This window comes from Hippocampus zosterae, chromosome 14 (assembly GCF_025434085.1).
Source record: "Hippocampus zosterae strain Florida chromosome 14, ASM2543408v3, whole genome shotgun sequence".
NCBI lineage: Eukaryota > Metazoa > Chordata > Actinopteri > Syngnathiformes > Syngnathidae > Hippocampus > Hippocampus zosterae.
Window position 1 is genome coordinate 13,272,466 of NC_067464.1, and position 20,238 is coordinate 13,292,703.

General features: G+C 42.7%; 1 protein-coding gene across 1 annotated transcript in view; it reads right to left on the bottom strand.

Annotated features, from left to right (window-relative positions):
• Positions 1 to 8,353, bottom strand: part of kiz (kizuna centrosomal protein) — a 46,346-nt gene extending 37,993 nt beyond the window's left edge. The window contains exons 1-7 of the mRNA XM_052086844.1: positions 8,150 to 8,353; positions 7,648 to 7,713; positions 7,158 to 7,320; positions 6,322 to 6,384; positions 4,480 to 5,068; positions 4,165 to 4,354; positions 1,043 to 1,162 (exon numbers count right to left, since the gene is read on the bottom strand). Of these exons, the coding sequence (XP_051942804.1) occupies positions 1,043 to 1,162; positions 4,165 to 4,354; positions 4,480 to 5,068; positions 6,322 to 6,384; positions 7,158 to 7,320; positions 7,648 to 7,713; positions 8,150 to 8,223 (1,265 nt within the window). The 5' untranslated portion in view covers positions 8,224 to 8,353. The remainder of the gene's footprint in view (positions 1 to 1,042; positions 1,163 to 4,164; positions 4,355 to 4,479; positions 5,069 to 6,321; positions 6,385 to 7,157; positions 7,321 to 7,647; positions 7,714 to 8,149) is intronic.
• Positions 8,354 to 20,238: the final 11,885 nt, after the last annotated feature.

A 20,238-nucleotide genomic window follows, 5' to 3' on the forward strand; every position in this document is an offset into this window, starting at 1 on the left:
TTCTACGGATCACTTTCAACCAACTTGGTACATTCAATGCATTCATTGCAGCCTTTTTCTTTTTTTTCAAACCATGTCACAGTATGTCATTATCTCTGCAACAATGCATTGCTTTGTTGAATCCTTCCTTTTCTCCTTTCTTTCTTTTCTGTGAACTCTGCCAAAATCTCTGTCGTTATGATTCCAACACCATCTCCTCTATCGGATGCGCCCAAATGCTGTTACAGTGCACTGCCACATGAATCGAACATTTTTTTCCAATTTGGGACACTCAATGCCACGGCACTGCACTGTTGTGACGCTGCAGCACATATTGTACACAATAAATGGGTTGGTTAAACTAAGTGCAGCAGGCACATGTAAGATGTTGACAGGTTTTCAGAATTTCTGGTCGTAACTTATCCCCAGCCTAATAGGAAATCCAATCTTACTACTGTATCCATGTCTTCAGCCCCGACCTCAACCTCCACCTTAAAGTTCCGAGGGAAGGGGGTGCTCGCTTTACTTTCCAATCTGTCCAGTACAGATCAACAACGATTTTGTGGCCATAATTTGTGTGTTTTGTGCCACAAGTTATATCATAGTTCATGGTCAGAAATTAGTATTTTGTGATCACAAATGCCCATTGTATGTGCAGATTATATCAAAGCTCTGGCCATAAAATAAACACACCCACACATACACACGCACACATGTCATTTAAACTATGTACAAAGTACATTGTGTGAAAAGACTTTTGAATTAAATAGCCAAACATTGTGCGAGTGAACGTTACAAAGCAAACTGTGTTTTTCCACAATTTTTCAACTATTGTGCGATGTATCCCTCTTTTAACTTTGAGCACCTTCCCTTCCAAAGATCTCTGAAGTGAAGTGTGACAAAGCTATGTGCCGCAAAAATAAAGATGCACAGATATTGGTGATGGCATTTCCTCAGAGGCACTGTTGGCCAGAAAAGAAAAAGTCCCCCCCGCCCCCACACACACACATTATTTGCAAATACTGTACACTGTAACATTAGATTTAAATAAAAACACATTTACCTGATAATTCGAATGAATTGTTTTTCATCAATTGCACAAGTCCCATACACTCTTGTCTGTTCACCATGGAGTCGCGCCTCAATGAAGTCGAGAAGTTTAAAGAGTCCTTCATGTGAGAGTCTGTAAACAAACATTGTAAAGTATGGAAAGTATGTAAAGAGATGTGCGATATGGAGAAAATGTGCATTCCAATACAGGTAATTTTATATCCCGATAATGACATACATCACAACATATGATTTTCCCTTAAAGTACATGTCATTAATGGGAATTTCTTTTTGCTGTTTACAGTATTTATAAAAAAAAAAGTTTTAGAAAAATTTATAAACCACAAAAGACAAAGGAAAAAAAGATTAATTAAAAACACAGAGTAGTGGCCAAATCAAGGCCACTCAAATTATATGGTAGAAGAACCACTATTCAAGAAACGCAATAAAGTGTCCAATATATCTATATATATATATCTATATATATATAGATATATATATATGCTCCAGTTTTTTTTTCTTTTGGACGGGGAATAGTCTGGGAGATTTAAACCCTATCTGGTTTTGTGTCAGACTGCAGATTGAGAAATGCATGCCTGATGCATGTGGATATTGGGAATCCAAATTTTTTTTTTGGGGGGGGGGGGGTATAGCTGTGGGTGGCCCTCTTTGAATTCTCAGAGGAATCCCAATCCAAGAGACCCTCTCCCCCATCATAAAATGGACCAAAAAGAATTTATGACAATCTGTAATGGGCTTTGGGTTAGGGGTCAGCTAACAATTGTGCCCAATTTTTTGCAGGTTGCTTCCCGTAACATTCTGATTAATCTGGCATCTGATATGACATTTCTCTTGTGTGCAGTCTGCCTGTGTTATGAATCTATTTTAGTTTATCATCAGCGTAAGCCTGAAAATAGTCATCTGTCTCTCCTCCACTTTGTCGGTGCTCTTCAGAACGAGGCCTTTAGAAAGTTAAAAAGTGAATGAGGATTTTTTTTTCTGCAAACCCCTCGCTCCTATTGTATTGTTAACAGCTTTAATGTCAAGGTCTTCAACCTGGTTTTCATGCTGCCGTTTACCACTGTCGTGACATTATCAGCCGCATATTGTTAGCTTGGATGGAGGGGTCAGGTTCTCTGCTAAAATATTGCTCTGCAGTGTAGAGTGCACATTTTGAAGTGAGATAGAAATAACCATGAAAGTGATTGGTGTCAGGGAGGAATCTCGCAGTGAATGAAAATACACCACAAGTAGTGATTCCACCATGATGTCAGAATACATTTTCTAGCGCTGTGTAAAAATCGGTTGAACAAAGCGGTGGATTCAACATAGCGGTGGATTCAACATTTTCCAATAAAATATGCAGGCACCCAAAAGTTTTTTATGTGTGTCTATATATATATATATATATATATATATATATATATATATATATATATATATATATATGGATCCTTTGCATGCTTTCAGCATTGGAGCAAAATCATCATGCAGTTCATTGTTAGAAAGTAGATGAACGGATTGACCATTATGTTTCATGAAGAAACCTGGAGGATATTTCAGGCATACACCCTGACTCACCCTGGCCATGGAGGAGAAAAAATATAATGGGATAATCTAATGAATTGCTCTGGCTTGTTTTTCCCTGACTGCCGGTTGAATGGATGGAGCGATATAAACTCTAACCTCAGAGAACAAGAAAGAAAAGAGGGAGAGGATGGAAGACTGCATGCTCTCGGAGCTTTACATCAAAGCCGCTGGTTTTCTCCTCATACACACAAGCCCTCAGTGTTAACAATGAAAGCTGTGGCCCCCACCCTTGCCGCCCCTGCAGAGGCGAACTGTGGCGCCTATTGAGGTCGTACTATAAACAGTATAGCAGACCACACAGAAACCACCATGAACAAATAATATTCTGCACTGTCCAAAAGGAAAATAACTGCATTTTTATTTGCAGTATAGCAATAGTAAAGACACACAATTATGGTGGGGAAGGAACAAAACAGAGCTTTCTGGCTGCATGAAAATAAGGGGGGGGGGGGGGGGGGGGTGCTAATGTGGTAAAAAAACTTTTTGGGTTTCTACTTACTTACTAAAGGGTATAAGGTGCACTGTATGTATAGACTATATTTTCTGCAGGTCAAGAAAATATGTTCATGATCTGGGAGCGAACATCAGCTTGGTCGGCATCAAGCACGGGGTGGCGTTGAAATTCCATTTTAATTGATTGAAGGAGCGGTGGCACCAACTGTTCCAGATTGTATCTTTTGGGTATTAATTGCAGCTACGTAAGGGTGGGGTGAGACACATCGCAGAGTGTTGATTTGTCGATAAAAAATAGCCACTTCCATGTGACAATGGGTCATGCGCGCTAAATGGAAGAACGCAATACATTCTTGTTCTTAAATGAAGTTTGTCTTGTAAAAACCAACCATTTTGGATGAGACTCCATTGAGGGGTGGGGGCGTACACAGTTTTGCATTGGTATGATGTCGCATCATTTAGGTGATTGCTATCCTTATCTAGCCGAGTCTAAGTCAGAGGGTTGATTCTTCCAAACCCGTACATTGGCAAGTTAAAGTGAACTGTCCCGGTTGCTCGAGACGTGGCTTTATTCACATCGGACTGTGTGGTTTTTAAACCCATCCAAAATGATCCTCCAACGAGAGACCATCATCAGACTAAGGATTTGTGGCTGTAAGTGCTGGCCACATACCAACCCTCCAGAACACTCTGTGGTGCCACAAATTTCCTCCTCCACTGGGGAGTTCCTGAGGTCTCTCAAGCAGAAAATTGCTCTGTTAGGGCATTATCATGGATTACGCCAATATGGTTGGCGGCAGGTCCTGAGCTCTCTCTGTAAGATGCGTCAATGCCACCACTGTTGCTGAGCTACACAGTGCATGGCTGCCTATCTACCATGACTCCCACAATCCTCTTTGACAGCCTCGGATGAAATAGCGTGCTCCTATTATCAACAGCCCACTGTAATATGCATGGGGAACAATATCCCGGCACCTATTTTTTTTAGCTGCGTAACTGTCAACAACATTGCACTGAACTATGCCAGAATATAGCACAATCAAAATATTTGTTTAATTTTGTAAAAAGTCGCAAAGACCAAATGCTACATACAAGTGAGGTGCGTCCTTGAGGGCTGAGTTGGGACTGTGCCGATTTGCACCAGATACAGTTTTCCTTGCAGTTCCTTCACCTTCGGGCTCATCATCCTCCGACTCAGATTGGGACATAGAAATGGTGAGGTAACTCACACTGCTCTCCGACAACTGCACATCAGAGCTGGAGTTGAAACTTTCAGATCTCCCTGAATGGAGGCAAAGAGTAAAGTTACAAGTCCTATTTTAAATCTACACAATGCAAGAATAAATGCAAGATGGAGCAGGAAAGACCTTAAAGTACACACGATAAGAGAAAAGCACAATTTCCAACCTGAGATATCTTCAGATTTTCTTGCAGAGGATGTTTCAGGCATCAAATGGCTAAAACCCCCCCCTCGATTTTCCATTACGGGTGTCTGAGGAGCAATCGCGGTGGAGTTAGCGTTTTCGGCAGGGGGATTCGGCAGCTCTGTTGGGTTATTGCTGCTGCCTGCAGACGGATTCCTCTTGGGACTCTTCAAGGTCACCTGGGGTTCAGGTTCTTGTTCGTCATCATTTGCAAAAGGCAGGGGTGCACTTTGAGTCATCCTTTTCCCGTGTTTGTCAGCCAAATTACGGCCGTCGGGAGAATTGTCTGGAGCTGAAATGTCATCTGATAAATGTGCACGGTTGGCGGCGGTGTCCTCTCTGACAACTGGAAAGTCCTTCAAAGCGCCACTTGGTAGTCGTTTGCCGGGGCACATGCTTCGATTGGGCGAACAGTCCACTGCTCGGTGTGAGAGTACACTTGTGATGCCGGTTGCACGGTAGGCCCCTCTGGAGGCTTGGCGGCCAATTGACATGACTGCAGGTGCATTTGTAAAATCCTCTGTGATGCAAGAGTGGGAGACGTCCTTGCAATCGCCTTGAACAGATTTCAGCTGCAAATATGAAGGTAAAAATTGCATTCATATCACCACCGTATTAAATGTTTATTCTTCAATATAAAACAGAACAGTTGCAAAATAACTTCACTTTTAATTCAGGTTAATGAAGTCTATTTTGAGAGTTTTTCATCTCAAGTTGGCTAAATATCCACTTTATAATTTGAATGAGTGTAGCGTGTTTGGGCCAAGGTCAGAATTCTCTCGACAACATATCTCAAAAGAATGTCTCAGGATCAATGTTTTAACTTTTAATCGTATGAGAAATCCTTTACACAAGTTTTGATTCATGTCAATGTCACCAAGAGAAGGTGGGGGGAGGGGGGTGAAGGAGGCAAATACCCTCCCTCCCAATACAATAACAAAAAAACATCACTTCTGTTTCTTTTCTGATAAGCGTCTTAAATACCAAACAGTTAGCTGCTTAATAACATTCACTGTAAACCATGCAGCCCACCCAGCAGATCCACAAAGTAAGTATAAAAAAGAGGAAAAGTTAATTTCTTGGCTGAGTGATTCCATCGGTAGCTGCAGGGCAAAGTAGAAAGTGACTCACTAAAGTAGCAATTGATTCTTCTATCAATCTGCAGCACGCGTGTGCTCTTCCAAGGAAAGTATTAAATATGAAAATCATATCCCGTTATCATCTGTCTCCAGCTTTCAGCCCGGTAAGCTTCCCTTAATGAATGCTGCAGCCTGAGGGACATGCACACTGCCAGCCAATGGCTTGTATGCATAATGGAGAAACGGTACCATTTTGCTCATTACAATATCGACAGATTGAGGGAGGGTAGGGGCGGTGTTGCGGGGGAGGGGCTGTACACAGTTACAAGTGACTGCTCGAGACAGAATGCTCCAAGTTATTATGAGATGTCTTAGACATTTCATCTAAAAGAGCTTTAACTGCTTTAAGTGAAAGGAGAAAACGGTGACGGGTTTGAACTACACTGCTTGTACAGATGCACTGGCTCGGATTAGACACCTGTGATACAACACTCACGTGGTTTAAATATGGCAGATTTACCCCGCTTTAAATGGTGTAAATGTTATAAACCGAAACACACACACACACACACAGCAGCCTTATGGAAGGGAGAATTAGAGGACCTTGAAAATATTACAAAAGAATATTTGGACATGAACAATCTCCGGGATAGCAAAGCCAAACGACATGTTAAGTTATTCCTTCTCGCTGATATTTTATGGATCACAAGATTAGTCAAAATCATATGCTGAAAAATGAATGATACCTTTGAGTTCCCCGTCGTCTTTGTTTGTTTCATCAATCTGTGAATTTTATCTGAAAATTCAGCCTGGAAGAGGGATTGAGACAGAAATATAGTACAAACTTCAAAATAGCATCTCTCTTGCCAGATTCAACACTGACTTTCAGTCAAAACAATAGAAGCCATATTTGAGGGAGGAATCTGCTCAAATAAAACAAAGTACATACTGAATAACAAATGTGGTGCTTATAAAACATCAAGAGGAAATAAACCAACTGCTTGAGGGGAGAGTAGGACTAAACCTCTGGAGCACTTCACAGTCTCAATATTGGCCAATTAACTCTGTGAGTCATAATTAGCCAATTTTGTTAATTTGATATTAAATTGTCAAGCACTGTTGTTGAGTTTTAAGCAATAATCTGACTGGAGCATTGTGTCCCCCCCACCCCTCGTTCATTTGGTTGTTGTGATAAATTGAGCATTTGACGGTTTACTAGCACATTGCTGTTGCAAATAATGGCACAAATGTTACAACGCCCCGTTAAAATGACACGAAGGCTATTGTGTGTGAAATTGCTTTTATGTTGATACAACAGCAAGAAAAAAATTGTATCTTTAGTTATACAAGTGATGAAGTGGGAGTTATTGTATATTGATGTTGATCACTATTTAAAAGGACACATTTTTGAGGGTGCAGCAATCAAAACAGCAAATGTTGAACAACATAAAAAAAACAACATAATCTAAAAATGGATTAATTTTGTTTTCCACATTGACAAAAAAATGTGTTGTGTGTGTGTGGACTCACTGGGGGTAAACTGTAAAATTATCACTGTGTGTGTGTGTGTGTGTGTAATTACCTTTTGTTGATGCAAAGCGGAAAGGTTAGGCTTGTATTGTTGCATGCTAATTTGAAGGCGCTCCACATCCTTCAAAAGCTCAAGGTTTCTCACTTTCGCATGTGCCTCCCTGACACAGATTTGCTTGAGATAACCGTGCAGTTTGGAATCTTTTATCTGAGAGCTGAAGGCACAGGAGAGCTATTATTCCAAAGAAATTATTATCAAGGATTCTTGTCAAAATGGCTTGAAAAAAAAGATAAGAAGAAAGAAAGAAAAGGTTAAGCACAAGATGTTCAAAATTCGAAGGTTATTTTCAACCAAGCGTTATAGGTATGAGCTAGATAGTCTTTTTATTCATGAGAATCACCTTACTATGCTCACTCTTCACAGTACATGCACTACAATTTAATTCGGATTAATATACATTTCACACATATTGATGCCAAATATTGCTGAAAATCTGTATTGCAGTGCTCCAAAAATTATTTCGAAACACATTTTAGCTTACCACGTTCGTTTTTGAGGTCTGGCGGGACCAAACAACTTATTTTCCAACTGCAGACTCTTTTTCTCTCTGTAAACACACGCACTCACACGCGCACGCACGCACACACACACATTCACGAACGCACACGCACACGCACACACACACACACACACAGACACACACACACTAGCACTCATTAACGCCCGCACGAACGCACACACGCGAACGCACACGCCCACACAGACACATACAACCCCATCAGTGAAGGAACTGGCACCATCTTAACTGAGAGGACTTCGAAAAATATTATCATAAACTAAACAGAGATCCATCTAACGACAAATGCTATGTAAAAGGTTCCGCCAGATTTTTTTTAATTTTTTTTACAAATCCCCAAATTCTATCATTCCAAATCGGTTTCAGCACGCTGAAAGATATCTTAGCACTCTGCTAGTTAGCCAGCTCGATAGCAAGTTTGTCGGAGGCAAACAGGCGATGTCGTAAACAAAGAGAGCCTCCGTACCGTTGATGGATGGTCTGTTGAACGGACGTTAACCGCTCTAAATATCTGTCCTCCACGCGAGACTTGATGGCCATTTCACCTGCTTTGCCGCTGAAGGAGAGCAGCAACTAGCAAGAGGAGAGCCGTTAATATTTACAATGGTTGCCATGAGCACCACTTCCCAGAAGCCCTTTGCCACATGCACGTTGGTCACGTGGGGCGAGGCGGAGGCGCCAGATTGAATCTTTACTGTTGTGTGTCGCAATAGTACACTTTTCAATTGTAAGGCTCGCCCACAACAAAGCGTAATTTACCATTCGTCATTGCTTATACTTCTGTCATTTTTGGCTGCAAAGTCGAGGAGAAAGTGTGAAAATCTTTCTTTCCACTCCCGAAAATCATTACGTTGTCATGGATTTGATGGCCACCCAAAAGAAAAGGGAACTAATCTGTTGCTGAGGTCGCCATCGGATAGGAGCGGTGGTGTTGTTTCCCATGTTTTCGTTAATCATTAAAGGCGATATGCAACACACTGAAATGCTCCCTGCGTGTGGTTTCAAGGTGTATAATTTACCTTTGCATCGCTGCTAATTTTGATTAGCATGTCTGATTTCAAAGCAGTGACAAAAATGTGACACTAAAAACGTTGTGGATCACTGTTCGCCACAATCAGGGTCGCCATTGCAAGAAAAGCAAAAACCATTCTCGGGCAAAGACATTGTAGTTTCTTGAGGATTTGTTTGCAATATCTGTTGAACATGGATAGAGTTAAGTCTAAACATGTGTGAGTTTACATTTGGATGACTTTCTCCTGTCAGGTAGATCTACTTTTCGATCAACCAACCTCCTGTGATCAACCCTTTAATGCACGTACTTACACACTCATGTCATGATGAGCAACAGCCATAACGGCCCCTAAAATGAACAAAACAGAAAAATAAAGTAGACAACTTTTTGATGAGACTTGGCGCAGAGGCGTGGGACACACTTTTGCAGCCTGTTAACTATCGTAACTCACGTGTACCACTTTAATGCTTCTATTGGACCTCCAGATTCACATTCTTTACCAGTGCCCTTTCAGAATTGTACATGAAACAAATAAAAGATATTGTGTGACAGCTATGATTGCAAACAACTTCCGGTCGAGCATGCCACGCGTCACCGTAGCGTAAAGGTGACTTGCTTTTTTTGTTTTATTTTTTTAGATGCTTTTTGTGAAAGTAAGACTGATAGGATGCTAAGGGTGCAGGGTGCACTAACACAAAAATATATCAAATTTTTAACCCGCACACAGACACAAATGTTTTATGTTTTGTCTACCCCCTCCCGCTCCCTCCCCTTTCTACACTCCTCGAGACTGACTTGGGATCAGTCCGTGAGCTCCCAGTCGATCGTGACCCCCGCACCTTGCTACAGAATATATGTCACGAAAATGAAAAAAAAAACATTTTTTGTTGTTTTGCAACCTCACAGAAAATCGCAAGAAAATATGTATGCAGAACTGCGTCAAAGCAATACTTGCTTTTTCCCTTGTCATAGGTCCTAAATTGTCATGCTATAACAAACAAGGTTACAGTGATACAATTTTCGTTGTGAAGTGCAACATTACATCAACTTCATTCAGCATAGTGACTGGTTTAAATACCAGCCATCAAAGTAAAATATTCATTTGATAAGTGTCCCTTTCGTTCAGATACAGATGTTTTATTAGCTCACATGGTTGCAGAATTATCACTTCATCTCAACTTTCATTATCAAAGTTCACCATTGACAGCTGTCCCAATGTTGCATTTTAAACGCAGCTGCGTGTCATTTTCTCATGCTGTCCTGGGATTCAGAATCTGACAGTTCCTCCACGTGCAAACCCTAATCAAGCAAATTCACCAATTTTGGTTCAGTCAAATTGCTCTTTAGCTGTTGAATTGGAGAGTTGTGTTGTCCTTTTCTAATGCTAATCTGCCAGATTCAGTGTCCCTCTCAGAGGCTATTTTGTTGTGAAATGAAACCCCTTGTTTGCATCCTGCATGTATAATTGATATTGTTGCAGGGCTTTTTGTTTGTGCTTTTGAGAGGTGGAAGGCGGCTCTTTGGAGGCCATGAAGAAAATTGGACTTGCAGCATAGCTGTTCCAGTTGAGCTCAGTGGTGTTTAATACCTTGGATGGATGTTTATATGAGTTTCTGTTAGTAGCCCACAGACAGCATTTTCTGTATGTCCGTCAGCTTACAATACAGAGAGAGTGAAATGTTTAGCCCTATATTTCATTGACATCCGAGTATACTTCATAAAAGAAATGTAAAAAAAATGTTTAGGACCATTTCTTGTATTTTTTTTCCACAGCTGACCAGATTCAAAGTCTTCTCATTTCTCGATGACAGGAGGTCTTACCAACTACCTGACAGAGAGTATGTAAGACCAGGAAGTTTGGTGTTGATTACCACCGGAGCCCCTCAGGTAACAGTTTTGAACCCTTTGGTCTTTACCCTTTACACTTCTGACTCTGCCTACAGGTTGCCATTATGGCATATCAAAAAGAACTCTGGCAACACAGCTGTGGTTGGTTGTGTGAAGGAGGGGGACAAGAAGGAGTCCAGAAAGGTTATTTCTGCCTTAACACATTGGAGCAGAGACAACGGGCTTGTGTTGTGTGCAGCTAAGACCAAAGAGATGGATGTGGATTTTGGAAAGCCAAGATCCCAGCATCTGCTCGTCCAGATTGGGGGTGAGAGGACTGAGGTGGTCACCACATAGAAATATCTGGGTGTCAATGCCACCAACACAAACTGTCTGGAGCACAAACTGGACTAGTCAGAACAAATACAAATGCATCATATCAAAAAAAGGGGCATAGCAGACCTCTTTCTCAGAAAGTTAATATCATTTTATGCCTGCAATGAGATGCTATTCCTTTTTTATAAGTTTGTTGTGGTCAGTGCAGCAATTTTTTGCTGTGGTGCTCTGGGCGAACGGCATGACGGGCGGGGAGGGCAACCGTCTCGACAAACTGATTAGGAAGTGTGTGTCGTGTGGGGAGGAAGGTAGAGAGTGGAATGAGGAAGATGAGCAAGTCCATCCTCAGTCACAGCAGCCATCCCCTGTCGTCTGCACGACACTGTGTCGGACTGCTCAGAGAAGCAACTGCAGCCAAAGATTCCACTCCCTGTGCTGCATGACTGATATCTCTCTATCTATCGATACTGCCAGCGTGTGTGTGTGTGTGTGTGTGTGTATCTGACTCTTATCTTCATGAATAAAATATTATATTCTGAAACCCATAAAATATTGTTCCTGAACATTGCATTCAAATACTTTCCAATGCCATGCTAGCGTTAACAGGCTATGGTGTAATATATTTCCTTCTCTCAGGCAGAAACCCCCTCAGGATGCATTGGTCAGGCTCAAACCTCATCTTTTTTTGCCTTGTCGTTTTTTGCCATGTTTTTATTTGCGGCGCATGACATATTACTTTGTCCCAAAGAATGTGCCATGTCGATATTAGATTTGAAGACTAAATTAAACTACAAAATGAAATGGGCTCAATGAAATCAATCAGGGTCCAAAGTAATAATTTTATCACTGACCAAAATGATAAATTATTTGTTGTCAGTGGTTTAATTTACACACAATATTTAGAACAGGTGCATATGTTATTATCAGGCAAATCAATACCACCTCAGATCAAGGTGTGTGTGTGTGCGTGTGTGTGTGTGTGTGTGTTTAAATCAAATAAAACATCTGCTCAGCAATAATCATATTTTTCCTCCAAAAATAAACATTTCATACAATTAGTGAAAACAAGTTAAATATATATTTGTAGTATTGTGTGTACATGCATTTAAATTGAAATGATTGTGTGTTTATTTTTAAAATGATCATCTGTAACAACATTGTATTTTTAGCTTTGGATACACATTTTCTCAGATTCTTCTCATAGGACAGAGGTTGCATATATATGGTCATCGATATGCCCTCACAGAGGTCACAATTTGAATAAGAATTAACAGCTAGTAAACTAAATTGATATTCAGTGCACGTCTCCAATGAATCCTCCAAATCTTTTTTTGCTTGGCTGGCAGAGCCCACGTTCAGCCCTGAGCTCATGTGTGCAGTTAATAATTTGACCAACAGTTTACACAAATGATGAATTAGTATTTTCAAACCTTACCTTGTGTAAGAAGGATTTGGCTCATCTTTGTGGTTTTCAGTGTGTCCGATCTTCCGCGTCTCATTTTATTGTGGCGCCTACCCCAGCAGGTCTGCATTCAGACATTTTCGGGGGTGATTGCAAATGCTCGTTTTGTATCTACTGTAATAATAAACCATGTAATGATTACCTATTGTTGAGAGTTTGTAGTGAAATTAATATACTTAAATGCCATTGTTTGATAACACGGTCATTTTGAAGTGGGTGGAACATTTTCTTTTCCAGGGCTCCCATTTGAGGCTGACTGTTATTTCATATTGTACATTTTTATCAGCCTGCATTTTACATTAAAGCACGAATGCTCTTAAATTTGAGGTATTAGTTTAATGCGCACCTATTTTAGCACAAGTAAAAGATAATTTAATCGCTTCACAAAGTGGGCACATGTAATCCCCCCGCTCCCCAAAAAATGTAAAATGATAAATAATGAAAACAGATGATGCTATTAGTGGTGCCTGTTCAAAAACAGACTTGGACATGTTTAAAAAAAGGCTAGTAAATGAAATAGTGTTTTATTTTTGTGACTGAGTTTCCATTGTCCATATAATATAGTTTGTTCATGTGTCTATGTTTAATGACGTTTTGGGCTGTGAGAGTAAAGCAATTAGTTAAGTGCTATCGAGTGGATGAAAAGCTGCAACAAATCCCCTCCATAATTTTATGGCAAAGAAAGCTCACAGTTGAATGGTTTGAAGCTGATTTTGTTTCGTTAGTGCTTTTGGGGGGGATGTTAGCTAAGAAAAAGACAATTGAGGCGGTTATTCGTTCAACTGTAGATTTAGAACATTTATAAAGTTTTATCATCTTACCGAAGGAAGTACAAGAATGACTGTCAAAATTAGCATCGGGGTCCGGCACTTTTTGAATATATAGGGCAAGTCGAGAGTGCTGCTTGAGAGAGCAACGCTTCAGTGCGGTTGCAAACAAAGACTTGCATCTCACGGAACCAAACTGGCCAGCTTCTGTTTTCTTGTATATTGTATTTCTTCACTTGGAGGCAATTATTCCAAGCAATTTAGAAATGTATTTTCAAACTATCTTACCATTTATGTTTGAGATAATACAAACAAGCATGTGTTTTTAGGAATTGTTGGAACAGATTAAATGCTTTGTCACAAAAGACAAAATAGAAAGTCATAGGCTTTGTGAACGTGTGGGAGGACTGGGTGATTTAGACCAAATTTCGTATTCATGCCCAATATCTCAATATTGACAAAGTAAATTGGATAACTTTTGTGTTCAACCCTACCAAACAGGATACGATGCTTTCGGGCCTGACTCAGACAGAACCATTGCAAAAGGTAACGGTCGACCACTCACTTCTGCACATTGAGTGATTTAAGGTTTGACTTCTGCAATGTCAACTGTTCGAGCCGGTATCGTGTTTTGAAGATCCCCATACAAAGTTGCATTGTATCACTTTTTGAAATTCATAAAACGATCGTGCCAGGTCAAGGAAGACACAGATTGCTGCAGAACTATCATGCAAGTGTACCGCAAGAGGAAAGTGTTGATACATTCAAATGCCAGGCTCACTACTCGCATACATTTGTTCCATAGGTTTCGCGAGTTTATTCACAGGTACACACAGAGTATGAAGTGGGGGGAAAAAAATGCCCCCGCGACCCTAGTGAGGATCAAGCGGTTCGGAAAATGGATGGATGGAAAAAAATGCGAGGATTCCCCTTATTGAATCTTGTCAGGTAAATCTGGCGACGAACACACGCACACGCACACACACACACACACACACACACACACACACACACACACACACACACACACACATTTATATATATATATACAGTATATACTGTGTGTGTGTGTGTGTGTGTGTGTGTGTGTGTGTGTGTGTATATATATATATATACACATATATATATATATATATATATATATATATATATATATATATATATATATATATATATATATATATATATATATAAGCGGCTGGATAGCTCAGTTGGTAAGGCATCGGTTTGGCATACGGGAGACGGTGGTTCGAATCCCGCTTGGGGCAAAAATGAGCACATAACACCATCCAGTGTGGGTCCTTGGGCAAGATCCTTCACGCTAATGCCTACCTCATACAATGATGAGAGACAAGAAAACGAATGACATGCCGGCTCAGACGTCGCCCGGCCAAACAAGGTCTGCGTCAGGTGCTGGGGAACCAGAGCACCTTGATGAAAAATGGGCTACTGGAACAAAGCGGAGATGGGCGAGATGCGATAACATGGCTCTGTTGGAATGCTACTACTCAAGCAACCCTAGTCAGAGGGGTTACATGCAGAGAATGTGGGCTAAATGGTTACTTCGAAACCCACAGTCACGGTTGCCCACAAAACAACTAGTAGCTCAGTGTTCCAACATCCACAAACGGCAACTGCTGTCACAACTTGAGATTGATGAGGTACAACGCAGGTTCCATGGTGAAGGGCCCCAGGCTGTCAGATCAGAGGAGGAGGTCATACAAGAGATTGAGAGGCAAGCCCCAATGAATGCAGATGATGAGATTGGGTGGCCAGCCCCAATGAATGAAATGCTGAGCGAGGCAGCAACTGACCTGAAAGCGAAGATCATGGCGAGAATGAAAGCTGGGCAACCTAGAAACCGATTACAACGACTATGTGAAGTACCATCTGAAAGTCTCATAGAAAGTGTGAATGCAGCACTGAGGGCGATCCCTACCGTAACGATCACAGAAACCAATGAGCTGATATACGCTTCAGCATCAGTGATCCTGGAGACTCTGGGCTATAAGAGCAACCATGAGATACGTTACCCACCATGGAAAAGACGGTTGGAGGCGAAGATCAAGGCGGCCCGGAAAGATGTGAGTCAATTGACGGAGGCCCAGAGAGGTGTGATGAAAAGGCCGATACCCGAGAAGTACATCCAGATGACCATACCTGAAGCACTCGAAACTGCCAAACAAAGGCTCCAAGCCTTGTCCAGTCGCCGAAAGCGGTACACGAAAGAGAATGAGGCCAGACGAATAAACAGGCTGTTCGCAACACAACCTGCGAAAGTGTACGCTCAGTGGCAGGGTCCTAACAACAGAGCTGACCCACCAAGACTGGAAACTGAAAGGTACTGGAAAGGCATATGGGAGAAGGAGGTTGCACATAACAGCAGTGCACAATGGCTGGTGACCCTGAGAGAGGAGCACAGCGACCTCCCTGAACAGAACCCAGTTACCATAACAGTGGCAGACATACAGGAACGAGTCTCAGATATGAAGAACTGGACAGCACCAGGCCCGGACATGGTCCACACCTACTGGCTAAAGAAACTCACAGCACTCCATGAGCGCCTAGCAGTGCAAATGAACCAGCTGCTGAAGGATGGGACTCACCCAGAATGGCTAACCGAAGGGCGAACGATCCTGATCATGAAGGGTGCAGCCCCATCCAACTATCGGCCAATAACCTGTCTCTCCACAACATGGAAGCTCATGTCAGGAATCATTGCGGCTAAGATAAGTGGACACATGGATCAATACATGAGCGAAGCACAGAAGGGCATTGGTAGAGATACCAGAGGAGCCAAACATCAGCTCCTGGTTGACAGAACAGTCGCACAAGACTGCAGGTCCCGACGTACCAACCTGTGCACAGCCTGGATTGATTACAAGAAAGCCTATGACTCGATGCCACATACATGGATCACTGAATGCTTGGAGTTGTATAAGGTGAACAGGACCCTAAGAGCCTTCGTTGCGAACTCGATGAGAATGTGGAAAACCACACTTGAAGCCAATGGCAAGCCACTTACCCAAGTGTCCATCAAATGTGGCATATACCAAGGTGATGCACTCTCCCCACTGCTGTTCTGCATAGGACTGAACCCCCTAAGCCAAGTAATCACCAAGACAGGCTATGGATACCGCCTCAGAAATGGAGCTACAATCAGTCACCTCCTCTACATGGATGACATAAAGCTGTATGCTAAGAGCGAAAGGGACATAGATTCACTGATCCACACAACCAGGATCTACAGCAGCGACATCGGGATGTCATTCGGGCTTGAGAAATGTAGTCGGATGGTGACTAAGAGAGGAAAGGTAGTCCGCACTGATGGGGTCTCACTCCCTGAAGGAACAATAGCAGACATTGAGGACAGCTACAAGTACCTTGGTATACCACAAGCCAATGGCAACCTCGAACTGGCAACAAGGAAAGCGGCTACGGCCAAATACCTCCAGCGAGTGAGGCAAGTCCTAAGAAGCCAGCTCAATGGCAAGAATAAGACCCGGGCAATAAACAGCTATGCCCTGCCAGTGATCAGATACCCTGCAGGAATAATAAGGTGGCCAAAGGAAGAGATTCAGACCACGGACGTTAAGACCCGAAAGCTCCTAACCATGCATGGAGGGTTCCATCCCAAATCCAGCACCCTGAGACTGTACGCAAGCCGAAAGGAAGGAGGCCGGGGACTAGTGAGTGTGAGAGCCACTGTCCAGGATGAAACATCCAAGCTCCATGAATACATCAAGGAGAAGGCTCCAACGGATGACGTACTCAGAGAATGTCTCAGACAATGGGGAACAGAAGATGAGGCGCTGGAAGAGGGACCATCATGGGAGGACAAGCCCCTACACGGGATGTACCACCGGACCATAACTGAAGTGGCTGATCTCAAGAAGTCCTATCAGTGGCTAGAGAGGGCTGGCCTGAAGGACAGCACAGAGGCACTCATCCTGGCTGCTCAGGAACAGGCCTTGAGCACCAGAGCCATCGAGGCCCAGATATACCACACCAGACAAGACCCAAGGTGTAGGTTGTGCAAAGAGACACCTGAGACGATCCAACACATAACTGCAGGGTGTAAGATGCTGGCAGGGAAAGCCTACATGGAACGCCATAACCAGGTGGCTGGCATAGTCTACCGAAACATCTGTGCGGAGTATGGACTGGAAACCCCAAGGTCAAAATGGGAAACACCTCCGAAGGTGGTGGAGAATGACAGAGCGAAGATCCTGTGGGACTTCCAGATCCAGACTGACAAGATGGTAATGGCGAACCAACCAGATATCGTGATCATAGATAAAGGGCAGAAGAAAGCCGTTGTAGTGGATGTAGCGGTCCCTAGTGATGGAAACATCAGGAAGAAGGAACATGAGAAACTCGAGAAATACCAAGGGCTCAGAGAAGAGCTGGAGAGAGCCTGGAAGGTAAAGGTGACAGTCGTGCCTGTGGTGGTCGGAGCACTCGGTGCAGTGACCCCCAAACTAGATGAGTGGTTGCAACAGATCCCGGGAACAACATCGGACATCTCAGTCCAGAAATGTGCAGTGCTGGGAACAGCAAGGATACTGCGCAGAACCCTCAAGCTTCCTGGCCTCTGGTAGAGGACCCGAGCTGAATGAGGGACGGACACCACCCGAGGGGTGAGATGAGGATTTTTATTTTTATTTATATATATATATATATATATATATATATATATATATATATACATACATATATATATATAAAAACAGCACTTGGAGACAGCACTTCTTAAAATGAAATGAATCAGAAAAAGTACACCCAACCCCTGATTTTTCTATTGGATACATGCAGCCAAGGATAAACAGCTCATTATATGAGCACCTTTCCCTGCACCCTCAGGGCCTGGATGGCCCATTTGACCCTATTCTTGAAGAACGGCCCGAAGGGCACATCACATCCATATTAAAGTATCAGGGGGGGGAACGCTTTGTTTGTTTGTTTGCGTGAGGGGCATCCTCTCCCGTCTCTTCCAAGGGTCACACTCGGTTGACACTGCCGCTGGATGTCATTGCGCTTATGTGGGTTTAGTCTTCCAGGTCAAATTATCCTTCAATTTGAAATGAAAATGGAAAGAGTAGAGGCAAGGATCAGCTCAGGTCCAGGCGCTCTCCTCTGTATTAAGCCATCACAGTGTTGTAAGGCGAACTCATATAATGAACTCTATCGCTACCACCGCCGCAGCAATATCCCCACGGTGCATCATGCATATTGATTGCAGAATGTGAGTGATGAGGTTATGTATGTGAGCATGCTCCCACAAGCTCACCTTTTTTTTTCCCTAGCAAGGAGCAAGGGAATCGTGTTACTCTTGGACTGATTAGACAGCTCATGCATGGGAAATCACGACAGAGACACTGCTCCCCATCTGCCTGCAGTGCAGGTGAAAACAATTTACACATCGGCAGGCTAATGGAGACATTCATAGGGAGTGCGGGCAGAGAGACGAAGTGATCCAGGGGGAGAGAAAAAGCGAGAGATTGTAATGGGCCCAGGCCAATGCAGGCCACTGGCCCTGCTCATTGGGCCAAGCCAGTGAGCAGCATATCGGATAACACATAATCACCCAGGTCAGGCTCGGATGAATGCAGCCATGGTCCATGAGGGCAGGCTTTTGCCCGTGCTAAAGACACTTGTAAACAATTCGGCTGGGTGAAACATGGCAATAATATGTTGATTCAGCAGGTAATGAGGTTCTCCCTGAATCAATACCCTCGACTAACCCTTATCCCCGGTGGGACGGAGAAGAGCAGCGAGCCAGGTTGGTGAGCGCGCACCTCTGCCGGTGACCTTTCCGCAGCAGTAAGGACACGAGGCAGTCTGAAGAGGACCGTTCTCGCATTGCACAAGGCGCTGAGTGTCAGAACTTTCATTCGCAGCAAGCAAATGAACAGGCAGGCACTGCATGCTAATGAGCGGCAAGCTATTTTCCACCTTTTTTATCTGCACATTATGCTCTTGACTTTGGAGAAGGTGGGAATTAGGTTGGACCTCAGTGTCAGGCTGCCTGATGGCTTCGCTCAGGAAAAAAAAAAGGTAATTGAAGCCGATGGCTACGGCGGAGGAGGTCTGAATTTGGAAATAAACAGTTTCAAGCACTGCACGTCATTTCTAGAGAGATGACAGGGAGAATGGAAATGAGCTGTCTGGATCTAATGTGCTTTCGCTGTGGTGAAAAAAAGAGTGCAATCTTTCAGATAACAATTCCGCTCATTAGAATGCGCGTGTCTCAGTAATGACAAGACACAAAGTTGCTAAAATCAGAGCGGTCAATGAGCATATTCTGCCAACTGCATGAAACAAACAAGAAGGCTCGGATTAACACTAATTAGCATTCATATAAGAAAAGGACAAACCGTTCCTTCCACCAAAGATGCTTTGCCATTGCTGCCAGTATTACACTTTGTAAGTAAGATTATGTTTCTTTGTCCCATTAATCAATGTCTTTTAGACAGTTTCTTCAACCAAAGATATGTTTTTCTGTTCACTGTGCATCATTTTCAGTCTTTTTGAAGGAATATTGAATTTTCAGTTCATAAATTGTCTATCGATCAACTTGTTGTGTAGGTCCTAGAGTAGGATCCTTTAGGTTAGGGGTGCCCAAACTTTTCGGATCGAAGATCTACTTTTTGATCAACTAACCTCCCGGGATCTACCCTTACCGGCACGCGCGCGCACACACACACACACACACACACGCACGCCATGATGAGAAACAGCCTGAAACTGAGGCATGCGACACATTTTTGCAGCCTGTTAACTATCGCAGCTCACACGTACCGTTTTAAAGTGCTTCACTGGACCCTCCTTGATTCCTATTCTTTGCCCATGCCCTTGGTGAATTGTACACGAAGCAAACTCTGAATGAGAATAATGACGATAAAAGATAGAGCGCAACAGCTCTGATCACAAGCTGCAATTGCAGACTGCTGAGCACTAACAACTTCCGGTGACGTAATCACAAGCCACCGTAAATTCAAGATTTACCTGCTTTATTTTATTTTTAATAATAAATATTTTTCGGTAAAAATGAGACTGATAAGATGATTAGGGTACAGCGTACATGAACACAAAAAATATGTTACTAACATGTACAAAGACACACAAATAGTTGTTTGTTTTTTTTCTCC